This window comes from Centropristis striata, chromosome 16 (genome assembly GCF_030273125.1).
Source record: "Centropristis striata isolate RG_2023a ecotype Rhode Island chromosome 16, C.striata_1.0, whole genome shotgun sequence".
NCBI lineage: Eukaryota > Metazoa > Chordata > Actinopteri > Perciformes > Serranidae > Centropristis > Centropristis striata.
This window is the reverse complement of record NC_081532.1, coordinates 15870478-15896639: the sequence shown is the minus strand read 5'-3', so window position 1 is coordinate 15896639 and position 26162 is coordinate 15870478. Positions and strand designations below refer to the sequence as shown.

General features: G+C 37.0%; 2 protein-coding genes and 1 long non-coding RNA gene across 7 annotated transcripts in view; all 3 read right to left on the bottom strand.

Annotated features, from left to right (window-relative positions):
* On the bottom strand, positions 1-14154 carry LOC131988815 (uncharacterized). 2 transcript variants are annotated; one of them, XM_059354078.1, is made up of 8 exons: positions 14076-14154; positions 6856-7004; positions 3679-3798; positions 2984-2996; positions 2621-2662; positions 2012-2071; positions 680-791; positions 1-582 (listed from the first exon to the last, which is right to left on the bottom strand). In XM_059354078.1, the coding sequence occupies exons 1-8, from the start codon at positions 14116-14118 to the stop codon at positions 486-488; spliced, it is 636 nt and encodes a 211-aa protein (XP_059210061.1). In that variant the 5' UTR covers positions 14119-14154; the 3' UTR covers positions 1-485. The 2 variants fall into 2 exon arrangements, with proteins under 2 accessions (XP_059210061.1, XP_059210063.1); XM_059354080.1 differs by having other exon boundaries at positions 680-788.
* Positions 9088-13041, bottom strand: LOC131988816 (uncharacterized). 2 transcript variants are annotated; one of them, XR_009395896.1, is made up of 6 exons: positions 12910-13041; positions 12531-12653; positions 12218-12245; positions 11782-11823; positions 10710-10824; positions 9088-10613 (listed from the first exon to the last, which is right to left on the bottom strand). It is a non-coding gene; the product is annotated as an uncharacterized LOC131988816 (long non-coding RNA). The 2 variants fall into 2 exon arrangements; XR_009395895.1 differs by having other exon boundaries at positions 9088-10824.
* A 6419-nt stretch (positions 14155-20573) lies between the features above and the next one.
* ldlrap1b (low density lipoprotein receptor adaptor protein 1b) overlaps positions 20574-26162 on the bottom strand; it is a 40226-nt gene continuing 34637 nt past the window's right edge. For all 3 annotated transcript variants that reach the window (XM_059353503.1, XM_059353502.1, XM_059353501.1), the window contains exons 8-9: positions 25777-25811; positions 20574-21884 (exon numbers count right to left, since the gene is read on the bottom strand). In XM_059353503.1, the coding sequence (XP_059209486.1) occupies positions 21746-21884; positions 25777-25811 (174 nt within the window). In that variant the 3' untranslated portion in view covers positions 20574-21745. The remainder of the gene's footprint in view (positions 21885-25776; positions 25812-26162) is intronic.

Below are 26162 nucleotides of genomic sequence, written 5' to 3'. Positions count from 1 at the left end.
CCAAAAAAAGAAAAAAAGTCTTTGTTAGAGTCCACTATATATAGCTTCCCAAATCACATTAATGTACACGATTGTCCTGAACTGATTACATTCAAGGATCATTTGTAAAAAGTGTACAGGTTCATATAATATATGCAATAAATATATAATAAAAGTGTTTCCCTATAACTTTCTCTTGCTGGTAAACTGCTTTAATAGTTTAAGTTGCTAACCCAATCCTTTAGTTTACAGTAACACAATTTTAACTGTGACATTAATGCATAACAATTTTAAATAATTGAACTAATTAAACAGTGGTGCAGCAGAAATACAGTACTAAGAGCACACTGCAGTTAAAAATAATGTAGGGAAACACAATTAAAAGCATGAACGACGTTTTAAGAAAGAGTATTTCATAATGCTGAAGTAGACCGAAGCGTTCTTTAGGATATTGTTTTTAGCAAACTACTCTAGTCGCGTAGAAAGGGTTCAAGAAGAGCGTCTTTCTACTTGATCCCCGCCTCCACATTCCACGCCACCTGTGAATCATCGGCCTGTTTCACAGGAGTCCAAATGCCTCTGATCTGGCTCCAGCAGCGTGACCTACAAATGAAAATACAGAATTATTTAAAAGTTGATGGATGTGGGCAATGTATGCCATGTTATATAGTGATGCGATTTTTTTAAAAACAACAACAACCTGAGAATCTTATCTCTGTTGAAGACACCAATGATCACCCCCACCACCAGCGCCACCAGGATAAGAATGACAGTAACAGTAACAGGGACCACGTGCTTGCTGTTGGAATCTGCTGTCAACAGAAAATAGTTTAACAATTAATCCACCAAGTCAACATATTATTTGACTTAAAAATTGCCGAAGTTTCATTTAAATAACATAATGATTGCAGAAAACAGACATTTTCTTTAGGCTTCCTGCAATTCATATAAAATTTGAATGAAAAATCGAACCAACATGTCGCCCTATTACACGAATCTGCAGGGGCACAGCCAGGGACTTTGAAAAATAAATGAAATAATATCACATTGGGCCCCACCACTTCACTACTGCAAACTGCAATAACTCTAAAAATATTACACTGTGAAGAGAAGGATGCAACATTCTGCATACAATTGAATATCATCACACTGTTAAAATAATCGCCTAAGTAATTTTTTGTCAAAATGTTTTTTTCTGTCTAAATCATCTCCTCATGACGCCGGCCACCTATGGTAAAATCGCCTCCATCCTCAGTTGATCAGATCATGTGATTTTACCCCTTTAAGATCATCACTTCTTTGACAATTTGCCACATTCATAGGCATCAGATAAGAACCCAGCAAAGAAGAGCTAGAGGGAGATTGTTTAGTTATCAGTTTAGTTTATCAGTGTTTTATTGTTGACACTAATATTGGTAACACTTTACTCTAAGGTGTCTACATAAGAGTGACATGAGCATGTCATAAACATGACATGGGATGTTTCATGAACATTAATGACACTTTGAAGTAACATTAATGCTCATGATACTTGTCATGTCATGTTTCTGACAGGATTGTGTGGCTCTTATGTAGACACCTTCAAAATAAAGTGTTACCATATCTTGCTTAAGTCAAAAGACATGTTCAAAAAAATTGCCTAAGTCATTTATTTCTCTTAAGTTACATAATTTACACACAGTGTTATTACTATGCCAATAGCCATCCTTTGTTACATCCTTTTTGAGTGAAATGATCAATAAATGTCATATGTTACACTTTTGGGGGAGTCTGTGTTTCCTGCAAAACTTGAAAAAAATGAGTTAGGCGATTATTTTAACAGGGTGACGATATACAATTTGATGCAAAACTGATATGAAATGTGCATCTTTATAGCTTGAAAGGTAATTAATAACTTAACATAGTTGTGTGGAAAAATAATTAGTGCTTGAGATTTTATCATTGAAAATTATTTTGTCATTTTTTATTAGAATAAAAAAGTATTTGTTATTATAAAGTAATTAATTGGACATATATACATGATGCTGCTCACCTTTTCCCTCAGCTGATCCAGTAAGGTTAGCAGAAGGCGGGTCTGTTGGGTCTGTCAGTCCTGGCACCAGACAGGGGCAGGAAAAAGTGATTTAGTATAAATAGCTGCTAGAAGTTTGCCACCATTCAACTGTCAAGTAAAATAACAGAGAAACATTGACATATGAAGTAACTCTTGAGCAACACAAAGGTTGTCTGAAGACCCTGTTAATTTTATTAGCACACTGGTTAATACAGGTTAATAGTATTATATATTTTTTAATATTTTGCAAATTTGACTGATGTTCTTATATAACTTAACTTTAACTTGATCAATATATGGGAGGCAAATGGGACATTTTGTAAACATGCAGTTGCTAATGAATACATTCAAAAACAACATGTCCCAACATGTTCTACTGTAACTGGTGAGTACAAAGGTTACATAACATCAACTTCCTGTTTTTTAGTTATGAATGGGAAATGCTTTAATCCGTGGTGTAACAGTGACTTCACAACCTTTTTGTTGCTGTGCCCATCAAATAGAAAGTATAACACATGATATATTGCTGATACCCAAATCTGATTCATAAGATTTAACATCATTTGTAATTTATAAGTTGTTCCTTACCTTCATGTTTCTCAGGCCCAAGGGAGGTTTCAGTGCAGTTGACTGAAAAAAGGGACATTTTGCATTGGCTCATTTCAAAATCAGTTCTGGAAAAAACTCAAAATGACTGTCAATAATACATCTGGGTGAGGCAATCCGACACATTCAGAGTTAATTTATGTCCCTATCCCCCACACTGTGACCTGCACTTTTTTGGACTGATGCAATCTATTTATGTTCATCAAATCATGCACCTATGTATATAATAAAACTGATTCTACTAAAAGTAGCTTATCCTGTGTTACTTGTTCTACTCTACGTGCCTCAGGAAACTGCCCCCCAGGGAACTGAACAGAAATAAGTCAGACAGGAAATGACACTTACCCTCAACTGGTGTCTGTGGAGAAGAAACAAAGGGGAGACATAGTAAGATTATTATTTCAGGAAGATGGCATTCTCAAATTAATCTTTCCTGAAGCTCTATGTTTTTGGCACCTCTGATGTTAAAGTTACCATAGTTTAACTACATGGCCATTAAATTACATTTTCCAGTTTCCTAACCACAGGATATTACTGGGACAAAAAATCTAGTTCTTGACTGTATTTTTTTATTTTGCATGGATTATACACTGACTGGCCACTTTATTAGGTCTACTTGTGTAACCTAATGTGACCCAATACAACATCTCCATCCATACATTCTGCCTTTACAATAATAAGAATCATTTTCCATTTTTATTGGCACAGTCAGAAAGATATTAATTTAACTAATTCATATCTTCATTATAGAGGTTGTAGTTTGCAATTTGCATTATATTTGGAGGTATTTCTAATATTTTGGCCATCCAAATTATATACATGGTAGTCCCAGAAAATTAGAAACACCTGCCGATATAATGCACCACCACCAGCAACTGTGACCTCAATAATAAATATAAAGTAGAATTATTACCTTTCTGACAGTCAACAAAAATAAAATATTTGTAATTGTAGTATTAAGCAGAGTTGTATTACATTACATTATAGTGTACTGGTGTAATCGCTAAGTAATATTTTTTCACATGGTAAAAGTGTAATACCTCTGATGGGCAGTGACGTGAGAAGGCAACGATGTTCAGTAGTTTGGAGGTGACGAGGTCGTTGATGCTGTAGCTTTCAACCAGCTCTGGGTTTTTCTGCTTCTCGTTTGCAAGCACAATCTGAAAGGGTCAACACAGAAACAAAAAAAAATCCATCACACAAGCCACATGACAAAAACTGAAAAATGTAAGTCACACAGTCAGGTCCCTTTAAAAGATGGAGGGCACATATAAAATGTGCTGCAACTCCTTCACCGTTCACCTAATTTGGATGTAATACCCTTAAATTAAAGCTGGAAGTCTACACTTAAAGCACATCTTTTTTTGTCATCTTTTTTTTATTGAAAAATGTACAATCAATATATATATATATATATATATATATATATATTACGGAGCCCCCCAGGGGACAGGGGGAAAAAAAAGATGGGTGAAAAAAAAAAAAAATGATGGGTGAAAAAAAAAAAAGGACGGACTTTTGCGAGATCCCGAGTTACTTTTGCGAGATCCCGAGTTACTTTTGCGAGATCCCGAGATACTTTTGCGAGATCCCGAGATACTTTTGCGAGATCCCGAGATACTTTTGCGAGATCCCGAGATACTGACGAAAGAAGAGGAGCAATGGAGGAGCGATATTCGCCTATTTTCCGGCCTTCTAACTGGAATAGCGTCACGAAAACCGCACCAATTTCCCCCAGGATGGTTTTATTTTGTACAGAAAACTAAGACTGACATTTCACAGGCTTGATCAACTCCCCAAAATCAGCGAGTCTGGCGAAAGATTAAAGTAACCGGGCCGAATATACGTCCTAGTGCCCAACGGCAGCCAGAGTGCTTAAGGACCGTCGCAAAAGTGCAACGTCTTTCTTTTCTATTTTTATTAACTCACTGGAAATTCATCTAATAAACACCAACCGACTTCTGATGTGTTCATGAACTCACTGTGGACTTCCCACACCCTTTATTTTCAATACACACCTTTTCAATTCCTTTTATTCAGTGTGTACAATATTTAAGCCTTTTATTTTGTAATAGCTCTCTTGTTTTTATAGATAGCCTATCAACACCAAACCACTTCTGATGTGTTCATGAATTCATTGTGGATTCCCCACATCCTTTATTGTCGTAAAACAAACACTTTTTAGACAATTTTAGATACCATTCCTTCCAGTGTGTCACCAATCATAAGACATCTGTAAGACAATGAATAAAAATGTAATTTACGTATTTAATTACTGTGCAGCCCAATTTATATATGACTATGTTCAACAAAAGACAAAGACTGCTCTTAGTATTTTAACTCCTCACTATTGCTTGCTATAGTTGTTCTCGATTTTCTGTTTTGGAAAGCATCACGAGCTGATGGTCAAGTACAGATGCATACTTGTGGCTGTAGTAATCATATTTTTGTTTATTCACTTTGCTTTAACAGCTTGCAATTAATGCTAAACTACCTGAAAGGTTGTATGTGTCATGCTTGAATGACAATTTGCATGCTTGACCTGAATTAACAGCAGCAATTTTGAAGAAAAAGAACAGTGAAGTCAAAATAAAAAATGAGAAATGTAAAGAAATGAATGATGTCTAAGAATCTTGTAAGGGTTTTAAAGGAAAGCAAGAAGCTGTGGAAGCTTCATAGTGAGTTCATGAACACATCAGAAGTGTTTTGAAGTCGATATGTAGAAAAACAAGTGAGTTATTAAAAAATAAAAGCCTTAAGTATGAATAGAATATACACGCTTATTGCTCCTTATATCTAAACAACTTGTAAAGGTTTTGCTTGAAACTAAAGGGTTGTGACTGATTCAAACAGCTATCAAATAAGAAAGGCCTTATATATGAAAGAACTATACACACATATTACTTGTGCCTTTAAAAAAGGGGGTTTATTGAAAATAAAGGGTTGTGGGAAATCCACAATGAGTTCATGAACACATCAGAAGTTGTTTAGTGTTGATATCTATAAAATCAAGTGAGCTATTACAAAATAAAAGGCTTAAATATTGTACACACTGAATAAAAGGAATTGAAAAGGTGTGTATTGAAAATAAAGGGTGTGGGAAGTCCACAGTGAGTTCATGAACACATCAGAAGTCGTTTGGTGTTTATTAGATGAATTTCCAGTGAGTTATTAAAAATAGAAAAGAAAGACGTTGCACTTTTGCGACGGTCCCTAAGCACTCTGGCTGCCGTTGGGCACTAGGACGTATATTCGGCCCGGTTACTTTAATCTTTCGCCAGACTCGCTGATTTTGGGGAGTTGATCAAGCCTGTGAAATGTCAGTCTTAGTTTTCTGTACAAAATAAAACCATCCTGGGGGAAATTGGTGCGGTTTTCGTGACGCTATTCCAGTTAGAAGGCCGGAAAATAGGCGAATATCGCTCCTCCATTGCTCCTCTTCTTTCGTCAGTATCTCGGGATCTCGCAAAAGTATCTCGGGATCTCGCAAAAGTATCTCGGGATCTCGCAAAACTATCTCGGGATCTCGCAAAAGTAACTCGGGATCTCGCAAAAGTCCGTCCTTTTTTTTTTTTCACCCATCATTTTTTTTTTTTTTCACCCATCTTTTTTTTTCCCCCGTGTCCCCTGGGGGGCTCCGTAATATATATATATATATATATATATATATATATATATATATATATATATATATATATATATATAATTTTATTTTTACTTTTACTTATGTTTATTTTTTCTCCCCACATCATACACACAGTATTTTTTTTTTTACCACATAGCAATGTAAACCGAAAAAAGTATCTTGTACATCCTCGGGAAGACACTTAAAGCACATCTTGATTGTTTCATTTCAAATCCATTGTGATGGTGTACAGAGACAAAATGCTGAAAATTGTGTCAATGTCCAAATATTTATGGATCTGACTGTATTTAGTCATGTTTGAGCAGTTTATCTGCCTTTTCACTGCAGACTATTAAACATGTCATAGCACAATATACAAAATAAATAATGGCTCTTTCTTACTGGCACATTTAGGTAGAATTGAGCCATAAATGTATTACTCATAATAATAATAATAATAATAGTAATAACAATAATAATAATAATAATAATAATGTTATTAGTTCCAACTGTGCTTTACTTGCTGTGAAATATCTTGAGCAATATGTGGAGCTAGAAAAAGTTGTATTGTAATATTAGAGCTTTAACTTACATTTCCATCATCTGCGTATATCCACGAGAACACGCAGACGGAAGAATTTGAGACACGACTTTCCTCTGCGATGCTGCATACCGTCTTGTCACCGTTCTGACTCTTGGTGCATTTGATGTCACTTGCACAGCAAGTGAGTAGAAGGGGACCTGGAGACAAAAACGACAAATGAATCACCATAAGCAACATTTGTTTATTAAATGTTTTTAGCATCTATAGACTTCAATAATATAATTATTTAAAAAACTGTCTGTATTTCCCCAATTAAATATAATATTGCCAATGCTAACATGCAAATAGTGTACTCTGAGGTTTTGGAAGGAAGAAGTAGGCCTAAACGTAATTATTTCCTTAATAGTTGTGATGCCCCAGATCTCTGTATTTCTTTAAATTTAAACTGAAACACGACTTTTTAATTGCTCTGAAACACACACACACACACACACACACACAGGATGCTTAAGAATAAAAAACACACTTCGTTGTTCTCTGCTTCCAGTAGTGGTGGAAGAAGTATTCACTAATACCAGATATGTATTGATGCATTTATGTAAGCAGTATTTTAAATTCTTAATGTACGTATAAAAAAAACGTCAAATCACTTTAAATGTATCATGTTTATTTATGGTAAATCTTGATCTGAGAAGTGAGCTGTCGGCTAAATGTAGTGGAGTAAAAAGTAAAATACTTGTTTAAAAATGTAGTGCAGTATAAAGTTACATATGTGGAAATACTCAAAGTACACATACCTCAAAATTGTACAGTACTTGAGTAGATGTACTTATTTACACCACTGGTTTAGGTACCACATGGAAACAAGATTGTCATATGTATTCCAAATGTATTATTAGATTATTTTATTGGTGCATTTATGTAAGTAGTATTTTGCTGTTCTCAAGGTAGGGCTCATTTTAACTACTTAACCTACAGTTTTGTGGTTAAATTTACTTTAAAAAAAATCTTGACCTGAAGAGTAACTAAAGCCGTCAGCTAAATCAGGTGGATTAAATATTGCAGTATTTGTCTCTAAAATGTAGTGGAGTAGAAGTATAAAGTTACATAAAATGGAAATACTCAAGTAAAGTATAAGCACCTAAAAATTGTACTTAAGTACAGTATTTGAGAAAATGTACTTAGTTACATTCCACCACCGACCGCTAGGCATTACCTTCATACAGTCTATGGGCATTACAGAAAAGAAGGGGACAGGAGTCATGTCTCGTCTACTTTTCATAAGTCACACCCGGAAATCATTCCCCCTTTCCTTTCGCAGCAAGGACAATCCAGAAGGAACCGGCATACGTCACGCCCCTCTCTTTAACATGTGTGTTTTCAAACAACACGTGACCGACACATTCTCACCTTAACAACTTTGACCGACAGTGACAACATCAACTCGAATAAAAAAAAAGGTTATTGAAGAGCGTAGGTCTTCCCTCGACAAAAATGAAATAATAATAAAAAGAAAACATCAATTGTCCACAAAGGCAGTAGGTAACACACTCAGTTAACATGTGTAAAAATATCTAAACGGTGCTAAAACAGTGCAACTATATGATACATTTCATTCTAAAACAACATTTAATGCAGTTCACTGTCATAAAATAAGCAGAGTACTAGTCGTGGCTGAATGATGCAACTACCCTGTGAATCACAGGGTGATGTAAACTTTCATGCATGAGTAAAAGCATCTCAGTAAGCAAATTCACCTCGAACAACAGTTTTGTCTTTGCTGCACATGCTACGGGTTTTACGAGTGCTATTATTCAAAAGGATACATTGTACTCACATATGCATATCAAGAGAAAAACGCGCCGCTTGTCGGAACTCATGTTTCTGCGCCCTGCTCGGTTGAGACAAGTAACCGCAAGTAACCCCGGCCAAGTAACCCCGGCTGCAGCCTGCAGTTCGGTGCGGAGCTCATCGGACGTTGAGGTGGGTGGAGTCAAAAGCAGTGGTACTTCAGTCGTTTAGCAGCCAGGGGCTTCTCGTGTGATGGGGCACGTAATTATCCTCCCCTGTGCGCCAGCTGCTGGCACCTTTCAGCATAAACACATCAGTCATTTCACTTGGTTATGTTATCTTACACCATAGGAGTTTACCTCCGTTCACTGGCTGAGACTCTGTCACCCCACATTAGGACACACCCTGCTCCTGTGGAAACTCAAATCTCACATTTGACCACAACAAAAATGGAAACAACTCTTGTTTTCATTTGGTCCCTTTTTTTTTTTTTTTTAACTTTATTTTTAATTTTTCACATTTTTCCAGTGTCTTACACAAACAATCAAGACATATGAATCTCATAAATCAGAACATACATAAATCAGAACATACAGGTCACCGAGGGAAATCAAACTCTTTGTCTCAGAAAAAAGAAAAGAAAAAGAAAAACACACTACGAAGTAGGGTCACAGTAATCCATAGGTAGGAGGTTAGGAGTTATTCTGTTTTCTCATTTACATACGTAAGCCATTTCGACCAATATTTCAGGGCTTTGTTACGGTTCAGTCATTTGGTCCCTTTTTAATGCAGAAAGAGTTAGAGGTAATACATGATTTGAAAATACAGAAAACAGAAAGCAGACAGATTCAACAGAGGCACTCATGGTATATTATTTAACAATAAAAGACATACAATGGCTGGACATAACAAACTCACTCTATATATTCACTATATTTGGTCCACAATTCAATTGCATTGGCTGGGATTCCATTGCACACTTTACCCTTTAGTGTATTGAACAATACATATATATTTAGCATATAAAATATAAATATTCCAAATACATTTTGGCATATTTATTAGGTATTTAATATTTAGGCTTATATTTAGTGTGTATAATAATAATAATACAATCATGTATAATAATACTATATAACATTATGATAGGGGCAGCTGTAATGCTACAGGACACTGAAAGGGCACACATTGGTACTGCATTACGCGCCTATAGCTTCCACAGCTTTGGTTCACGTTAACACCAATATGGGGGGCAGGGGACATTACTGCTTTGCTACAAGCTTTGGTCCTTAAAAGTGCACTCGCTGTCTGTCTGTCTATCTGTGTGCTTCCACAGCCTCAACAACTATTTATCTGTGCACCAATCCAATACGTCATACGGCGACACTGTTAAAATAATGTTGAAAAGGAAGCTAAAAGTGCCAAGAAAAAGAAAAAGTCTTTGCTAGAGTCCACTATATATAGCTTCCCAAATCACATTAATGTACACGATTGTCCTGAACTGATTACATTTAAGGATCATTTGTATAAAGTGTACAGGTTCATATAATATATGCAATAAATATATAATAAAAGTGTTTCCCTATAACTTTCTCTTGCAGCGGTGTCATGTTAACGGCTATACTGGTTAATAGTTGTTTCAGCTGCTTACCCATTCCTTGACAGTAACACAATTTTAACTGACATTAATGCATAACAATTTTAAATAATTGAATCTGGACTATTGTTTCAAACAGGGAAAAGGTGGTTTGGTCCTGACCACACTGGCAGTATGTAAACAGTGGTGCAGCAGAAATACAGTACTGAGAGCACACTGCAGTTAAAAATAATGTAGGGAAACACGATTAAAAGCATGAACGACGTTTTAAGAAACTATACTACTCTAGTCGCATAGAAAGGGTTCAAGAAGAGCGTCTTTCTACTTGATCCCCGCCTCCACATTCCACGCCACCTGTGAATCATCGGCCTGTTTCACAGGAGTCCAAATGCCTCTGATCTGGCTCCAGTAGCGTGACCTACAAATGAAAATACAGAATTATTTAAAAGTTGATGGATGTGGGCAATGTATGCCATGTTATATAGTGATGTGATTTTTTAAAAACAACAACAACCTGAGAATCTTATCTCTGTTGAAGACACCAATGATCACCCCCACCAGCGCCAGCGCCGCCAGGATAAGAATGAGAGTAACAGTAACAGGGACCACGTGCTTGCTGTTGGAATCTGCTGTCAACAGAAAATAGTTTAACAATTAATCCACCAAGACAACATCTTATTTGACTTAAAAATTTCCAAAGTTTCATTTAAATAACATAATAATAGCAGAAAACAGACACTTTCTTTTGGCTTTCTGCAATAAATCATATAAAAATAATATAAAATTTGAATGAAAAATCGAACCAACATGTCGCCCTACTACACGAATCTGCAGGGGCACAGCCAGGGATTTTGAAAAATAAATGAAAAAATATCACATTGTGCCCCACCACTTCACTACTGCAAACTGCACTAACTCTAAAAATATTACACTGTGCAGAGAAGGATGCAACATTCTGCATACAATTTAATATACAATTTGATGCAAAACTGATATGAAATGTGCATCTTTATAGCTTAAAAGGTAATTTATAACTTTCCTAACAGGAAAAGGTGATTTAGTATAAATAGCTGCTAGAAGTTTGCCACCATTCAACTGTCAAGTAAAATAACAGAGAAACATTGACATATGAAGTAACTCTTGAGCAACACAAAGGTTGTCTGTTTATTTTAATAGCACACTGTGAAGAAAGTAATCTCTTTAATAGGTTAATAGTATAATATTTTTTTAAATATTTTTTTTTATTTGACTAATCAATTGATCAATATGTGCAGGTGCTGATGAATACATTTATATATACAGATTTATGCTTAAATGTATAGGCAAATAAAATAAAAAAAGAGTGACCAATGTCTACAAAAGGTTACATGACAAAAACTTCCTGTGGAAGTCTGTGGTGTTGCAACAGTGACTTCACACCCTTTTTGCAGGGGACACTGATACACTGCTGACGTTTCTGCTCACTGAAATCATTGCTTATATCTGATTCGTATCTCTTTAGATGACTGCTCATATTTTTTCTACTATGTAACCCGAATCTGATACATAAGATTTAACATCATTTGTGATTTTTAGTTATTCCTCACCTTCATGTTTCTCAGGCCCAAGGGAGGTTTCAGTGCAGTTAACTGTAAAAAAAAAAAAAAAAAAAAATAGATTAAAAAAAAGTAATTCAAGTAATTTCAAAAATAATTATTGGAACACTCAAAATTACTGTCAAAATACATCTTGATTAAACAATCTGACACAGGGTAAATTATAGACCATAATGTTTACACTGAAAATGGAGATAGTTACATCATAAATCATATTTTATTAGAGTTAATTTATGCCCCTCTCTCCCACAATGTGACTTGCGTTGTTTTTATTGACTGAATCCATCTACTTTTATTCTACTAAAAGCATCTTATCGTTGCTTTTTTTTATTTTTTTATTTTTTTATAAATGCTACGTTATGTGCCTCTGGAAATCGCCCTCCCTGGGAATTTAACTGAATTAGGTCAAACAGGAAATGATACTCACTCCAACACTTTGCAGTGAAAGCTACCTTCTGTGGAGAAGAAACAAAGGGGCAACATAGTGAGAATATTATGGCAGGAAAATCACATTTTCAATTAATCCTATCTTAAAAGTGCCACTAAACCCAACTCTTCAGCCTCTTAACCACATAATATTATTGGGACAAAAACAGTGCATATTTATACATCTGGTTCTTTGCTGTATTTTTTTTTACATGGCTTATATATTTTCATTAAAACAGCTTGTTTCAGTAATCGCTCAGTGTGCAGTAATAATAAATGATAATACATTTTTCCACATGGTAGAAGTGTAATACCTCTGATTCGCAGTGACGTGAGTAGAAAATGACGCCATGGCATTTTGAGGTGACGAGGTTGTTTATGCTGTATCCCACGACCAGGTCACGGTTTTTGTCGTTTAGATTTGCCAGCACAGCATGCTAGAGTCAACACAGAAACAAAAAAGACAGTCAAACCATATGCATAATATAAAAAATAAATAATGGCTTCTGCTTACTGGCACATTTAAATAGAATGGAACCATAAATGTATAAGTCATAATAATAATAATAATAATAATAATGTTATTAGTTCCAACTGTGCTTTTCTTGCTGTGAAAAATCCTGAGAAATATGAGGAACAACAAAAAGTGTCACATCAGAAATCACTGAGCTACACATTGTAGCTTTGACTTACAGTTTCATCTTTCCATGATAAATCGCAGTCAGAAGGATCGGAGACAAAAGGTTTTGTGATGTTATAGTTGTAGGTCTTGTCACCATTCACAGTCACAATGCATTCGATGTCACTTGTGATGTCACTTGCACTGCAAAAGTGTAGAAGGGCACCTGGGGACAAAAAAGGCAAATTAATCACCATAAGCAAGATTTGGTCATTAATATCTTAGCATCTATGGACTTCAGTAATAAAAAACACATCTTTGTTCTTTGCCTCCAGCAGTGGTGGAAAAGTATTCAGATCCCTTACTTAAGTAAAAGTACTAATACCTTACTCAAGTACAAAAAAACAGCATAAAGATTTACTTTAAGTATCAAAAGTAAAACTTGTTATGCAGAATGGACCCACTCAGATTGTTATAAATATTTTTTGTTATTGTAGCCTATTAATGCACTTATGGAAGCAGTATTTTAATTTTGTGAAGACACGGGTCATTTTAACTACTTAACACACTGTTATAAGGTTTAATTTAAAACAATTCTAATCACTTTAAATTGATCACGTTTATGTTAAATCTTTACTTGAAAAGTAACTAAAGCTGTCAGCTAAATGTACAATTAATGTACCGCCTACTTTGCATACATCAGTCCTCGAAATCACCGCCCCCTTCATTTACGTCACTCCCTTCAACATGTGTTTTCAAACAACACATAACGCACATGAGCGACACATTTTTCACCTTAACAACTTTGACCGAGAATGACAACATCAACTCGAATAAAAAAAATCCAAGCGATTCATAAAGACCGTAAGATTTTCCTCGACAAAAATGAAATCCATATTTCAAAAAATCATCAATTGGCCACATAAACGGCAGGTACCACACTCAGTCAACATGTGTAAAAATACATCTAAACGGCGCTAAAACAATGCAACTATGTGATACATTTCTAAAACACGGAGAGCGGAGCTTACAAAATAAGCGGAGTCAGGCTGAGTGCTGCAACTGTAACTTGTGTTTCTCACCGGGGGATGACGCAAACTTTCATTCATGAGTAAAACATCTGATGAGTAACATCTGAGTAAGCAAATTAACTTCAACACCAACAGTAACGTTTTGTTCTTTGCTGCGCATGCTACGGGTTTTACGAGTGCTATTATTTAAAATGATACATTGTACTCACAAAGAAAAAGGCACCACCAGGCACCCATTGTAGACCGCTGCATCTTTCTCCTCCTTTGGAGAACCTTCTAGCGTGCACTGGACAGTGCTGGAACTGAGACCGGAAAAAAGTAAAGTTGAAACGCCCCCCAAAAAACGACAACTTCAAAATAAAATGCATCAATAAAAAGTAATTTTCAAAAAGCAAGCATAAGCATAAAACAAAAATAATATAATGCTCAGTGAAGTGCTATGATGTGTTCTGAATGTTTTGATGTCACTTTCTCCCACACAGATTCGACTATACAGAGTTTGTGTACTGTATGGTTTTGTTTTGAAAGAAAACAAACGGAACTACTTTTTTTCAGTCTTCTTGATCTAAATGGGTGATGCAAGGTGAGAGAAATACGGTAAAGGCGGACGGGTGCATGGGTTTTCATCATCATGTGATTAGAGAGCAGAAGAGAAGAGCCCTGTTTCACGTGACAAGAAGAACTTGGATGAGGAAAGTGGAAAGTTAATGGATGGGTGTGTTATCTCATGCAAGTATTTGCTGTTTGATCCTACTGACTGTGATCAGCTCTTATCTTTTTCTGTCTCTTTGAGGTCACTTTATTTATCTGACATTTTTAAGCATACTATCTTAGGTATTGCTCTAATCTTCACATATCAAAAGCCTTAACAAAAAATTCAAACAAACTTGCTTTAATATAACAAACCACAAATTCATTATGAGAAACAACACATAGCCCTTCCATGTTACATGGGGACACCTGTATGTGTGTTTACCATGTACAACTGCTGGGTTAAGGATTCTGAATACAAGAAGAGTATAATCAATATTGAATGCCTTATAAGGACCCAGACACACACATGAAGCCTCTGAAAGCAACAATCAAAACAAGCATCAATCAACATATTCTCACATGAATAGTGTTTTCTTTTTGTTTTTGATCAAATTGCTGATCAGATGCAAGCATTAACTTGTACAGAAGCTATACCTCGTCACCCGGCACATTTTCTTAGCAGCATGTTATTTAGTGTTGAAACAGTGTTGACCCCTATGACCTGAGAGGGACCTGTGGAGGCTCCACATTATATTCACTTCTGCTTGCCTGATGGTCAAGTGCTGTACAGATATAAATATAGCAATAGATAATAAATACGGCAATAAAAATGAACTAAGATAACAATAAAACATCGTCAGTAAAACATTCAATCAATACAGCAATAAAACTAACTGTGCTCGTGCGTTAGATAACCAATGCACCCTCTTCAACCGAGCTGAAAGCCAGAGAAAATAAATAGGCCTTCAGCGTTTTAAGATGATTTAAGGTCTGGGCAGCTTTTTCATAAAAAGGTATGCTGTTCCATAGCTTGGGATGTCTGCCCTTTGTGCTGGACTGGACACTTCTCCATCTGGAACATATTAAACAAGGTAAATACTACTGTAATACAACATCTGAATCTTGCATCAAGAACATCTCCAGAACGTTGCTTTTCCACCTCCGTAACATTGCATGTCTTCGTCCTACCTTATACTCCTTTGCTGCAGAAATACTCATTCACACCTTAATAACGTTAATAACCATAACAGACTGGACTACTGCAACAGCATTGTTTGCGACCTTCCCTCCAACAACTTCTAAAAACTACAATATGTCCACCTTCAACACTTTCACTGGCTCTCAATATAATTACTTCACGATCCTGATCAGCGCCTACAAAGCTCTCAAAAACCACATCCTCCTTCCCATACAGACCTCCTCCAACGTCACCCCCCTACTCGCCACCTCACATCTGACCTTCTGACCCTCATCACCAGGACCAAGCAGTGCACTGACAGACAGAGCCTTTGCCACTGCTGCTCCAACCCTCTGAACTCTCTCAGACTAACTCCACTCATTTAAAAATCAAATCAAAACCTTTTCAATAAAACCTACAATATATGGCTCCCACTGCCTCCTTAAATCTGAATTGTCATAAACTCAGTTTTTTGATTTCGGTATTCTGTATTTGTTCAAGCATTTCATGTAAAGTGTCTTTGAGCATCTTTTAAAGTCTTATAAATGGTAAATGGACCTGCACTTATATAGTGCTTTTCTAGTCGCTTTGCAACCACTCAAAGCGCTTTACACTACAGACTGCGCTCATTCACCCTTTCACACACACATTCATACTGGTGGCAGAGGCTACCCTAAATGGTCCCACCTGCCACCATTGGGAACTCATTCACACACCGATGAACACAGCATCGGGAGCAATTTGGGGTTCAGTATCTTGCTCAAGGAAACTTCGACATGTAGGCTGCGACGGTCAGGGATAGAACCACCAACCCTTCGGTTGGGGGCCAACCAACTCTACCAACTGAGCCACAGTCGCCCCAATACTATTATACTATCAATTAATGTCATTATTAAACTGTTCATGCACAAACCACAAAATGTTTGCTTAAACCTGACTAAAAGGTAACAGCTTTACCTTCTTTAAAAAGTTAAATTCCTGTGGCAGCAAACCTCCGAAGCCTGGCCATTCACTTACCATCACATATTGTTAATAAAGAGCATTAATTATCACTGTGCTGTTAGGGCTGGCCTGCTTTTACTTCACACCTGGTGAAACTTTACAGCCATTATTGATATTCATAATAACATAATGACTGAAAATTAAAGCATAATGACTGCTCTTAGGTGATCTGATGTTGTCTGACCTAAACTTGATAAACTAGTTAAAAAATAATAGGGTGATGTTTGAGCATTGCTGTGGCTGGTCATAAAACACAAACTCGCTGTATGAGGGGACAGATTTACACAATATCAGGTGAGGTGCATGCACACACATGCACATGTTTGCACTTCAGCCTCCAAACAAAAATAATTCCCTTGTCCTGCTGTGTGGGGTGAATCAGGGTCTGGCTGTACTTGGAGTTTGTTTTTCAGGGCGTGGCAGGTGGTTTCTTGATTACCTCCAGGTCAATAACTCATATTAACTAAAACAAAATCTAAACACTGCTGGATGTGCCTCCCAGCTTCCACCTCCCAACCTGGAGTTAACAACTGGAATGCAAATCAGCCAACAGAAAGATAACAAATAAATTAATTAAGAATTCTGGCTTTGACTCTGCATCTTGGTTGTGGGGAAGTTACAGCTGCTAGCGAGAAAAAGAGGAAGTTCTCAGGGCTTAACACGCAACATTGACGTGTTAAGCCTCTAAAATCTCATCTTTGTATTACCAAGTGAACAAAAGTGAATGTGTGAAAACTACTTTGGAAAAGTGCTCCTCTTAAATTCAATCAGCACAAACCGTTTAAATAAATCGCTAAGTACTTCCACCAATCCATCTGTCAGTTAATAACAGCTAATAACAATATCTACTGCTGAAATGTCTCTACTGAAACAAACACTGGCACAACTCATATCACTACTGAGGAAAACAACGAGTTACAGTGAGTCAGCATCTTTCCTATGCCTTTCCTATGACAAGTCAGACAAGAATGTCTACTGCAGGGAAAGGGCAACTGGAGGCGGCATACGCAGCCTCACTTGAAGTTCCCCTCAGTACAACTACATGCATTTGAGCATGAAATCTTAAAAGTGCAGTGTAAAAATGCACAAAATTACGTCTTACAATTAATGTTGGTCTGCTGTTCTTGCACTGAAAAAAAAAAGAAATCACAGTAAGTGGTTACTTTTTATTTGCTTCAAACCTTTTGTATTCCTATTTATACTGTTATACATGCATTTGAGCATGGGATATGTTAAGTTACTGCACTGTAAACATATTTAAAATTGCAGTTTCATCATATCTGGTTAAGTGCACGGTCCTATATGTGGTCCTGTGGTAGTTTCGATGAAAAATTGTGGCCCCCTCCAGCATTTAAGTTGCCCATCCCTACTGTGATGCTACGTGTCAGTGAGTCGTGTGAAAGTGTTGCCAGGAATGTGTGTCACTCATATGCTCATACTATACATGAACCAGCAGTGGTGGAACGTAACTAAGCACATTTACTCTACTGTACTTAAGTGCAATTTTGAGGTGTGTGTACTTTACTTGAGTATATTCCATATTGTACTTATTACTGCACTTACATTTGGCTGCCAGCTTAAGTTACTTTTCAGGTCAAGGATTTTTTTCTTTTTTAATATATTTTTTTAACTTTATACTTCTACTCCACTGCATTTTGATCAATTTAAAGTGATTAGACTTTTTTTACAGACTCAACATAGCAGTGCATTATGCAGTTAAAACAAGCCACTTATATAAATGCATAAATATAATGCATTATATTTGGAATATAAATAACAATCTGAGTGGGTCCATTCTGCAAAAAGAATACTTTTACTTTTGATCATTTAAGTGCATTTTGTACTTTTACTTAAGTAAGTTTTGAATGCAGAACTTTTACTCTTAGTGGAGTAATGTCACAGTATGCATTAGTACCTTTATTTAAGGGATTCCACCACTGGGAACCAACGAAGAAAATACCAGAGCAGGGGCAGCTAATTGAAAATGTGTTCAGCCACCAAAGGGCAGGAGAATTCAGAGTAACAGAGAACTCAGAGTTCAGAGTTTTTTTCACTGGTGAACCTGTGGAGCAATGCTGTGCATGTGCATGAGGATGCACAGATATGTACATGAGCATGTGAGTGACGCAGCACTTTCACACTACTCACTGACAACTGGGGTTGTAACACACCAAGAAATCTAGCAAGCATGATCACTAACCTGTTGTGTATCTGTTATTTATTCCCTTAAACATCCAAATGAGCATCCCCAGTGATAAATACTGAGACTGACAAGACTTGGACCCGCTCATAAAGTCTCTAATTCTGTTATAAGGCTCAGTATTAAGTGGTCATTCACACTAAACAGTTAGAAATCAATAACTGGCTTATACTTTGACAGGCTGAGTGCAGGCAGGGCTACTAAAACATAAATTGGACTCATCCTGACATCTAGTGGCTGAAATTATTCATTGTATCAAATAAAGATCAATTTTGTTGGAGCAGGGGCAATGATTTCTCTTCAGTCGTTACATTAACAGAAAGCAGAGCAGGATAAAGTTAAATCACAACAACATGTAGCATCATCCTGTCACTCCTGAGTTGGTCACTCCCCCAAGCCGATACAGCTCAGACTTCCCTCTTATTTACCTACAAACCACCAGCCAGAACTGAGAGAATGGGTGTTATTCTTGAGTTATTTTGGACTGTTTTTACTTTATGATACTTAATTTATTTGATTGATGTGGCATGCATTGTTTGCAGTGGTGGAAAGTAATTAAGTACATGTACTCAAGTAGCTTTATACTTCTACTCTACTACATTTTGAGGCCAATATTGTACTTTTTACTCCATTACATTTATCTGATGGCTTTAATTACTCTCAGGTCAAGATTTAAAATAAAAACATGATCAATTTAAAGTGATTTGTTGAAATTAAACCTCATAAAAGTATGTTAAGAAGATGAAATGAATCCTACTTTGAGAAAATCAAAATGCTGCTTACATAAATGCATCAATAATAATGATAATCTAATAATATATTTAGAATATATATAACAATATGAGTGGGACCAGTCTGCATAACGACTTTACTTTTTGGTCATTTAAGTACTAAGTATTTTGATGCTGATAATTTTGTACTTTTAATTAAGTAAGTTTTGAATGTAGGACTTTAATTGTTTGAAAGTGATTGTTTGGTTTTGTTGTACTGGATTCCTGAATTTATTCCAATGTTTTGAGTAAATTACAACACACAATTAATGAAGTTATAGTTAAGTACAGATATGCAATCACCCCCCCTACTACCCCCCATCCCACGCCTTCGCCGCTTTGTACCCCCAGTCACTCCCCCACTCCCCTCCCCTGTTGCATGTCACAAATTTTCATGTTGTAAAGTGTACTGAGTATGTGCTTATGTTGCTCCTCCCCTCACCTCGTGTTATGCTGTATCTCTTTCTCGGATGTGAGAAGACGCTGGTGCTGTTTGTTCGAAGCTTCTCCATCCGAAGTTTATTGTATACGTTTATGTATATGTACGGACAGGTTGATGGCTAATTCTTCCATTCCTGTCTTCCTGTCCTGTCCACCCCTAAAAATGAGCAGAAGCTGTTAACAAGTTATCAAGTTTGCTCAAGGCTACTTTCTGCTGATTGACTGAAATATCTTCATATATATATATATATATATATATACTCTCCAGCAATATAATCAGAACATGCTGTACATGAAAGCTTGTAGTCCTTCGGCTCAGATGGTGCAGTAGTGATGGGGGAACGCACTGTCCATGCAGCAGGTTTTCATTTTACTGGACTCATATTTAATGGGATGATGGCAAATTGTCTGTACATGTGATGGAAGAGTGCGCTGTGTGAAGTGCATGGTTACAAATCAATTAAATAGGCATACAAATTCAAACGTAACATCCCTTGGACACTGGAAATTATCTGAACCTTTGCAGCCCTGTCAGAGATAATCAGGGTCCACCTAAAAAAATAATTGTGGAATAAACATCACACATACACAATTTTGCTTTTATTGAAATTTATGTAAATTAATGAATTAAATTAAATTCATACATAAACAAATGCCAAAAAAAGAAAAAAAAACACTGGGAACCCTTCCCAGAAAAAAAAGTAAACTAGCAAAGTCAATGCAACAATATAATTTAACATACAGTGGTAGCGTGCCAACAGAACACGTTCACCCCCTTTGGACTTCATGTTTCATTTTCTCAACTATGAATCACAATAATTAATGTTCAAGAATCAACTGTGATCCATAGTTAAAACAATAAAACAGGAACAGAGTGAGCCGAGGCACTGTATATAAGCCTGAATAATGAGTTTGATGCTTAACATTAAATTCCCTTACATTAAATATGTGCTTTTTAAAAGTGGATGAATGCTGAGTGCAAAAATAGATTTTGCATTAGAGAAAAAATAAGATTGTCATTTTGCTCTCATCCATTTTTCACACACTCTCTTGAACAAAGCATACACACACTTTTTTTTTATTTTTATTTTTTTAAAGCTTTTGTTGCCCTGTTTAGGGCTGAATCGTTGAAGCACATAGGTAGTAACCTCATAGTTTTGTCCAATACTGGAACTGGTGCATTGGTGGCCTTCACCAGAAACTTTCCCTCTGATCCAGTTACATTTCTCCAAGTAAATAAAATATGTGACAGCACCCTTGTAGACCTTTCCCTCATGTAATGACCTGTTCAAAACTCAACACATCATATCTTTCATATCTCGCTTTGTACATGTATATACTGTACATCCACACACACACACAGTTTCTTTAACGCATTGTACACAAGCACATACCACAAACACATTACTAACAGTGAATGGGTAAACAGACACAAAAAGGAAGTAATACACTGACTGTAACAAACATTAAATGACTGCATGTTTTTTTCTCATAGAAAAAGGGATTAATTGGTTTGTATTGCTTTGGCCTGTTCTGTGAGCAGTCTGCTCATGCTGTCCTCCTCCGGTGGATGCAGGAGCATCAGAGAGCCACTCGACCGAACCACTGAGAGGACACGGCGGGTGGGAGAGAGCTGGAAACCTTACCGATGTCACAAATGTCTGTTTGTCACTTCAGTTTCCAACCATGTTTTTTGTTACCACCGTTTCTCCTCCTGCTTCCCTGTTTCCCCTTTTCCTGACGGAGGCTTCACTTTTAAAAAGTGTCTTTTTGCGTGGTGAAGTCTGTGTCCTCTTGGTCCCATTTGCCTGGGGACAGGCACTCTTCAGTGTTGAAGTCCTGAGGATTTACCCCAATGTCCAGGACCTGGGGGTTAGTGCGAGACTCAGCGAGTCTGGAGGAACAGAGAAGAACAGACATTTGGTTTTCATTAATGACAAAGTGTTACATACATACATACAAAAGCTTGTGAACAACTTGTGAACAATGGTTGGAGCCGTGTGCACAGAAATGGACATAAACATGAGAAATAAACAGTAGGAGCCCTATTTGTATTTAAAATAATGATTACAAAAAGCACAGATGTTGCAATAAAATGATTCCCTTTATGAACAATTCATGGCAGCACAGTATTGAACTTCTCTAACATACAAGACGAGTCAAAAGTTTGGACACACCTTCTCATTCAGTGGTTTCTCTTTATTTTTTAATATATTTTCTACATTGTAGATTAATATCAAAGACACAAAAGCTGTGATGGAACATAAGGAATTATGTAGTAAACAAAAAAAGCATTAAACCAGAATAGGTTTTATATTTCAGAGTCTTCAAAGTAGCCACCTTTTGCTTTGGTGCTTTAAAACACATTAAGGCGGCAAAAATTTCCACAAATTAACCGTTAACCGAAAACCATTTAGGTGAGCAATTCATGAAGCTAATTGAGAGAATAACAATGTGCCAAGCTGTCATCAAAGCAAAAGGTGGCTACTTCGGAAGATATAAAATATATACCACTTTTTTGTTTAGTAATTAATTCCATATGTGTTCCATCATCGTTTTGATGTCTTTAATATTAACCTGCAAAGTAGAAAATATAATAAAAATAAAGAAAAAACATTGAATGAGAAGGTGTGTCCAAACTTGTGTCTGGTACTGTACATACAAAATGCTTATTTAAACACACACGCATGTTAGACCGACATGTGAACACACACGGTTTTCACTCAGCGTGACATCTCTCATTCAGTGTCATGGCACTAACAGCTGATGGATGTGAGGCAGACACATAAAACACTCGTGATGAAGACGTGGACACACTACATCAGGTTCTGTGGCAGTGAAACTGGTCTTATATGAAGCTCGGGGAAGGATGGATCAAACTGTGGAGTGACAATGACGAGTTTTCCTCCATCGATGTGTCTAATTAAGTGATACAGGTCTTGCTAATGGTATATGGCCTTACAAGAAAGTGTGGAACGACATGAGTCTGAATCAGTCTGGATGAACACTGATATCTAGACGGATGAGTGGGCTTCAATAGTGGGTTGACTCGGGGAGAATGAGGTGGAAGTCACTATATCCAGTGAATGACATTGTTACCTGAGTAGGATTCAAAGCTATCCAGACTGCGGCTGGGGGTGTAAAGGAAACATCACAAGTCAGGCAACACTTCAACTCTGAACTATTCTGAACAGCCTCATAATAAAACGGAGTGGATGCATCTATGTGACCACTGTGTGTGCACATTTTGAACTGTCATCAACAGGCACTTAAGGGCAGACACTACAGGTGTTTATTTTATTTTTTTTATATATATAGCCATCACCATTAAACTTCCTCAGTTTGTTATTTACATTAAGACAATGGTTTTTTGCATTTCAGGATTTCTGAAATTGTATGTTTAGATATGCAAATGAGGCAGAAACTCATTAAATATTCATTAATTTACATGTATATATAGGACATAAATCTGAACATTCGATAAAGCAAATTTATAAGTTAATATTTTATGCTGTTGATATATCAAATTCAAAGTTTTTTTTAAAGAAAGGAAATAGGGATATCCCCTTTTGTCATTTCATTAATCAAAAAATACTGTCAAAAGCCATAAAAAAATAATTTGCCTCATGTTTTTAGGAACAAAATGTTCTAAAAAAGTCTAAAAAAGGATATGAATGATATAAAGAACAACCCCTCTGTAAAAAACTTCAGAATATAGTAAGAATAACATTGGTAAGTTTAGTGTTGGGAAGCTGAAGTTGAGATTTATGGCTCAGAGCATGAGAAAAAAACTCATTTTAAGAACGGCCTTTAAAGATTCACACAGGGATCATGGAGATTAATATTTCGAGGCAAAATACTGAATCCAATTCATAGCAACAACAATATATAACATGTAAAACACATAATATTTTGCAGGAGAGTGGGAGATTTCTAACAATGCCCTTGATGATGAGGTTTAGACTACATCTCGGGTACTACATGCTGCAACAGAACACTAACTTTTAGTGAATTTAGGAGAAATCTCCAGGCGCAAATAAGCCAAACACAGTAAAACATACACCCTAATGTTATCTGTCCGCTGTTCTTAAAAAAGACATGGTATGGGAGAAAAATAGCTCAAAACCTGCATGAAAAAACAATATCTTTGCCTGTAGTGTCTTGCCTTCAGAGACCTTTGCATCTACAGCAGTGACTGCTGTACAGCCAGCAGATGGCAGTGCAGTCTCTCAAATAGCAATAAAACGGATCTCACCAAATGAATTTATCTGCAGCTCAAAGCAAATATCAGAGTGACAAAACTTCTCATCTAAGAGAATTTAAATGCCAATCATCAACCATAAACAGCAATTAAAGTTAAGAACAGCCACATTGAACTAAAACTTTGGTGTAAGTGTAAAACAGCAGATGTTTATCTGTTAGATGTTTCATGATGCTCTGTTACATGATCTCCACTCTGTTGGGAGGGAGAGGAGCCTGTGATGTTTACACATCAGGAGTACTTTGATCAGACTCATGAGTGCATAATTTATCACGTGAAGTGAAGACAAAAAAATAGTTGCCAGTCTCAAAGGAGCTGTATGTGTTGCATGTGTCTCTCAAGTATAATAAAGCTCTGATGAATCTCTGCCATTTACAGTGTTTTTATCTGATAATATTATGGAGGAGTTAATTCAGAGCAAGGCACATTTATGTATGTATCTCTTATTCCAATCTTCACATAAAACTGTATGTGCAACATGACCCATTATTTACCCATCATTCTGTAATATTTTCATTCACTGAATCATCAATCGTCTGTAATTTTCCATTCAGCTTTGACCCCAACATCACCGGCACAATCAGCTTCTACTGATGGACAAAGATGTCACCCTGACCCTCAGGCCTGCCCGAGTTTCCATCAATTACCAAAATCTACATGTGGATGCATCTGTGTTCTTATGCTGGGAGCATCCTCATTAATCACAGAGCGGGAGGAGATTAACGGCGTTAGGGTGTAATTACAGTGTGTGCAGACAAATAATCATCTGATAACGGGCTGAAATGGCCTCTTACCGCTTGATTACAGTGACTGTGGAGCCCTTTTTCCCCTTCACTCAATGAAAGTGAGAAAATAGAAAGCCCACTGTCCAATTAGTAGAGGGAATGAAAGGCAGGGGCAGAGGAAAGAAATGCAATAAAATGTTGAATGAGTCTTTATGGCGGTCTAAAACAAAACAGTTGCACTGAACAAGCTGACAGCAGACCACCGCAGCTTATGAGTGCGAGCTGCTGATTCACACTAAATTGAAACATTAATCGCAGTATCGCAGACTCCATTGAGTTTAAGGAATTTCAATTAACAAAGACATTCCTGTAAACCTTGAACCTGCAAATTAGGAATTCAGAGTTTTCCTGCTTGTGCTGTTATTCCTCTACGACTCAAAAGAGCTCTCAGTGACTTTTCTATGAGTTTGTGATATAAAGACAAAGCAGTGTGTCCCTCAGCAGCACTCAGTTGTAATCACAGGCTTACTGAGCTTTAAATGAAATCAGTGTGTGGGCCTGAGATGATGGTAAACGGAGCCTACAAAAGCAGCGTGACTCAGGCGGGTGTCGGCTGTGTCGGGGCCTGTAAACTGAGCCCGTCTCCTGCCCGTGGGAGCGCTCCGGGGCTGAACCGAGCAGAGGGAGAGGCAGTGTTTTATTGCCGGAGCAGCCCAAAGCCGCAGGTGGCTATTTTCAGAACAGCAGCCTGTGTGGCTGTTTAGCCTTTAGAGAAAACCCAAAACTACACTGGTTCTCACCTTGAGAAAGCTTCATCCAGACCGTCCTCCAACTCCTGGCAAACAGAACAAACACACTGTGGTTAGAGACGTCTGACGGGATGATAAGCAAACAGTGCTCAACCACACATGTACACAGTGCCCTGTTACCACTATTCTCTACCCTCACCAGAGAGCTACTTGCAGCCCACACCCTCTCCAGCTATGTGACCATTTGATAAGGCCACCTCTGTTCAATAGGCTATTGTGTGACTCTGTGCAGCAGCTGCACAACTGTAGAATCGGCTCCTTTGAGTACAACAGGTACGCTACATCACCAGGCACTTGCGCTAATTAATCAGTGCTTCCTGCATGGCATTCTTCTTCTTCCCATCTTATCAAGCCCGAGCAGCTGAAACTTGCTGCCC

Excerpts from the sequence above, each read along its gene's own strand:
- LOC131988815 (XM_059354078.1), bottom strand. The coding sequence starts at position 14,118 with ATGCAGCGGTCTACAATGGGTGCCTGGTGGTGCCTTTTTCTTT. Across the intron at positions 3,799-6,855 it reads TATACGCAGATGATGGAAAT|ATTGTGCTTGCAAACGAGAA; the intron begins GTAAGTTAAAGC and ends TGACCCTTTCAG. Across the intron at positions 583-679 it reads AACAGAGATAAGATTCTCAG|GTCACGCTGCTGGAGCCAGA; the intron begins GTTGTTGTTGTT and ends TTTCATTTGTAG.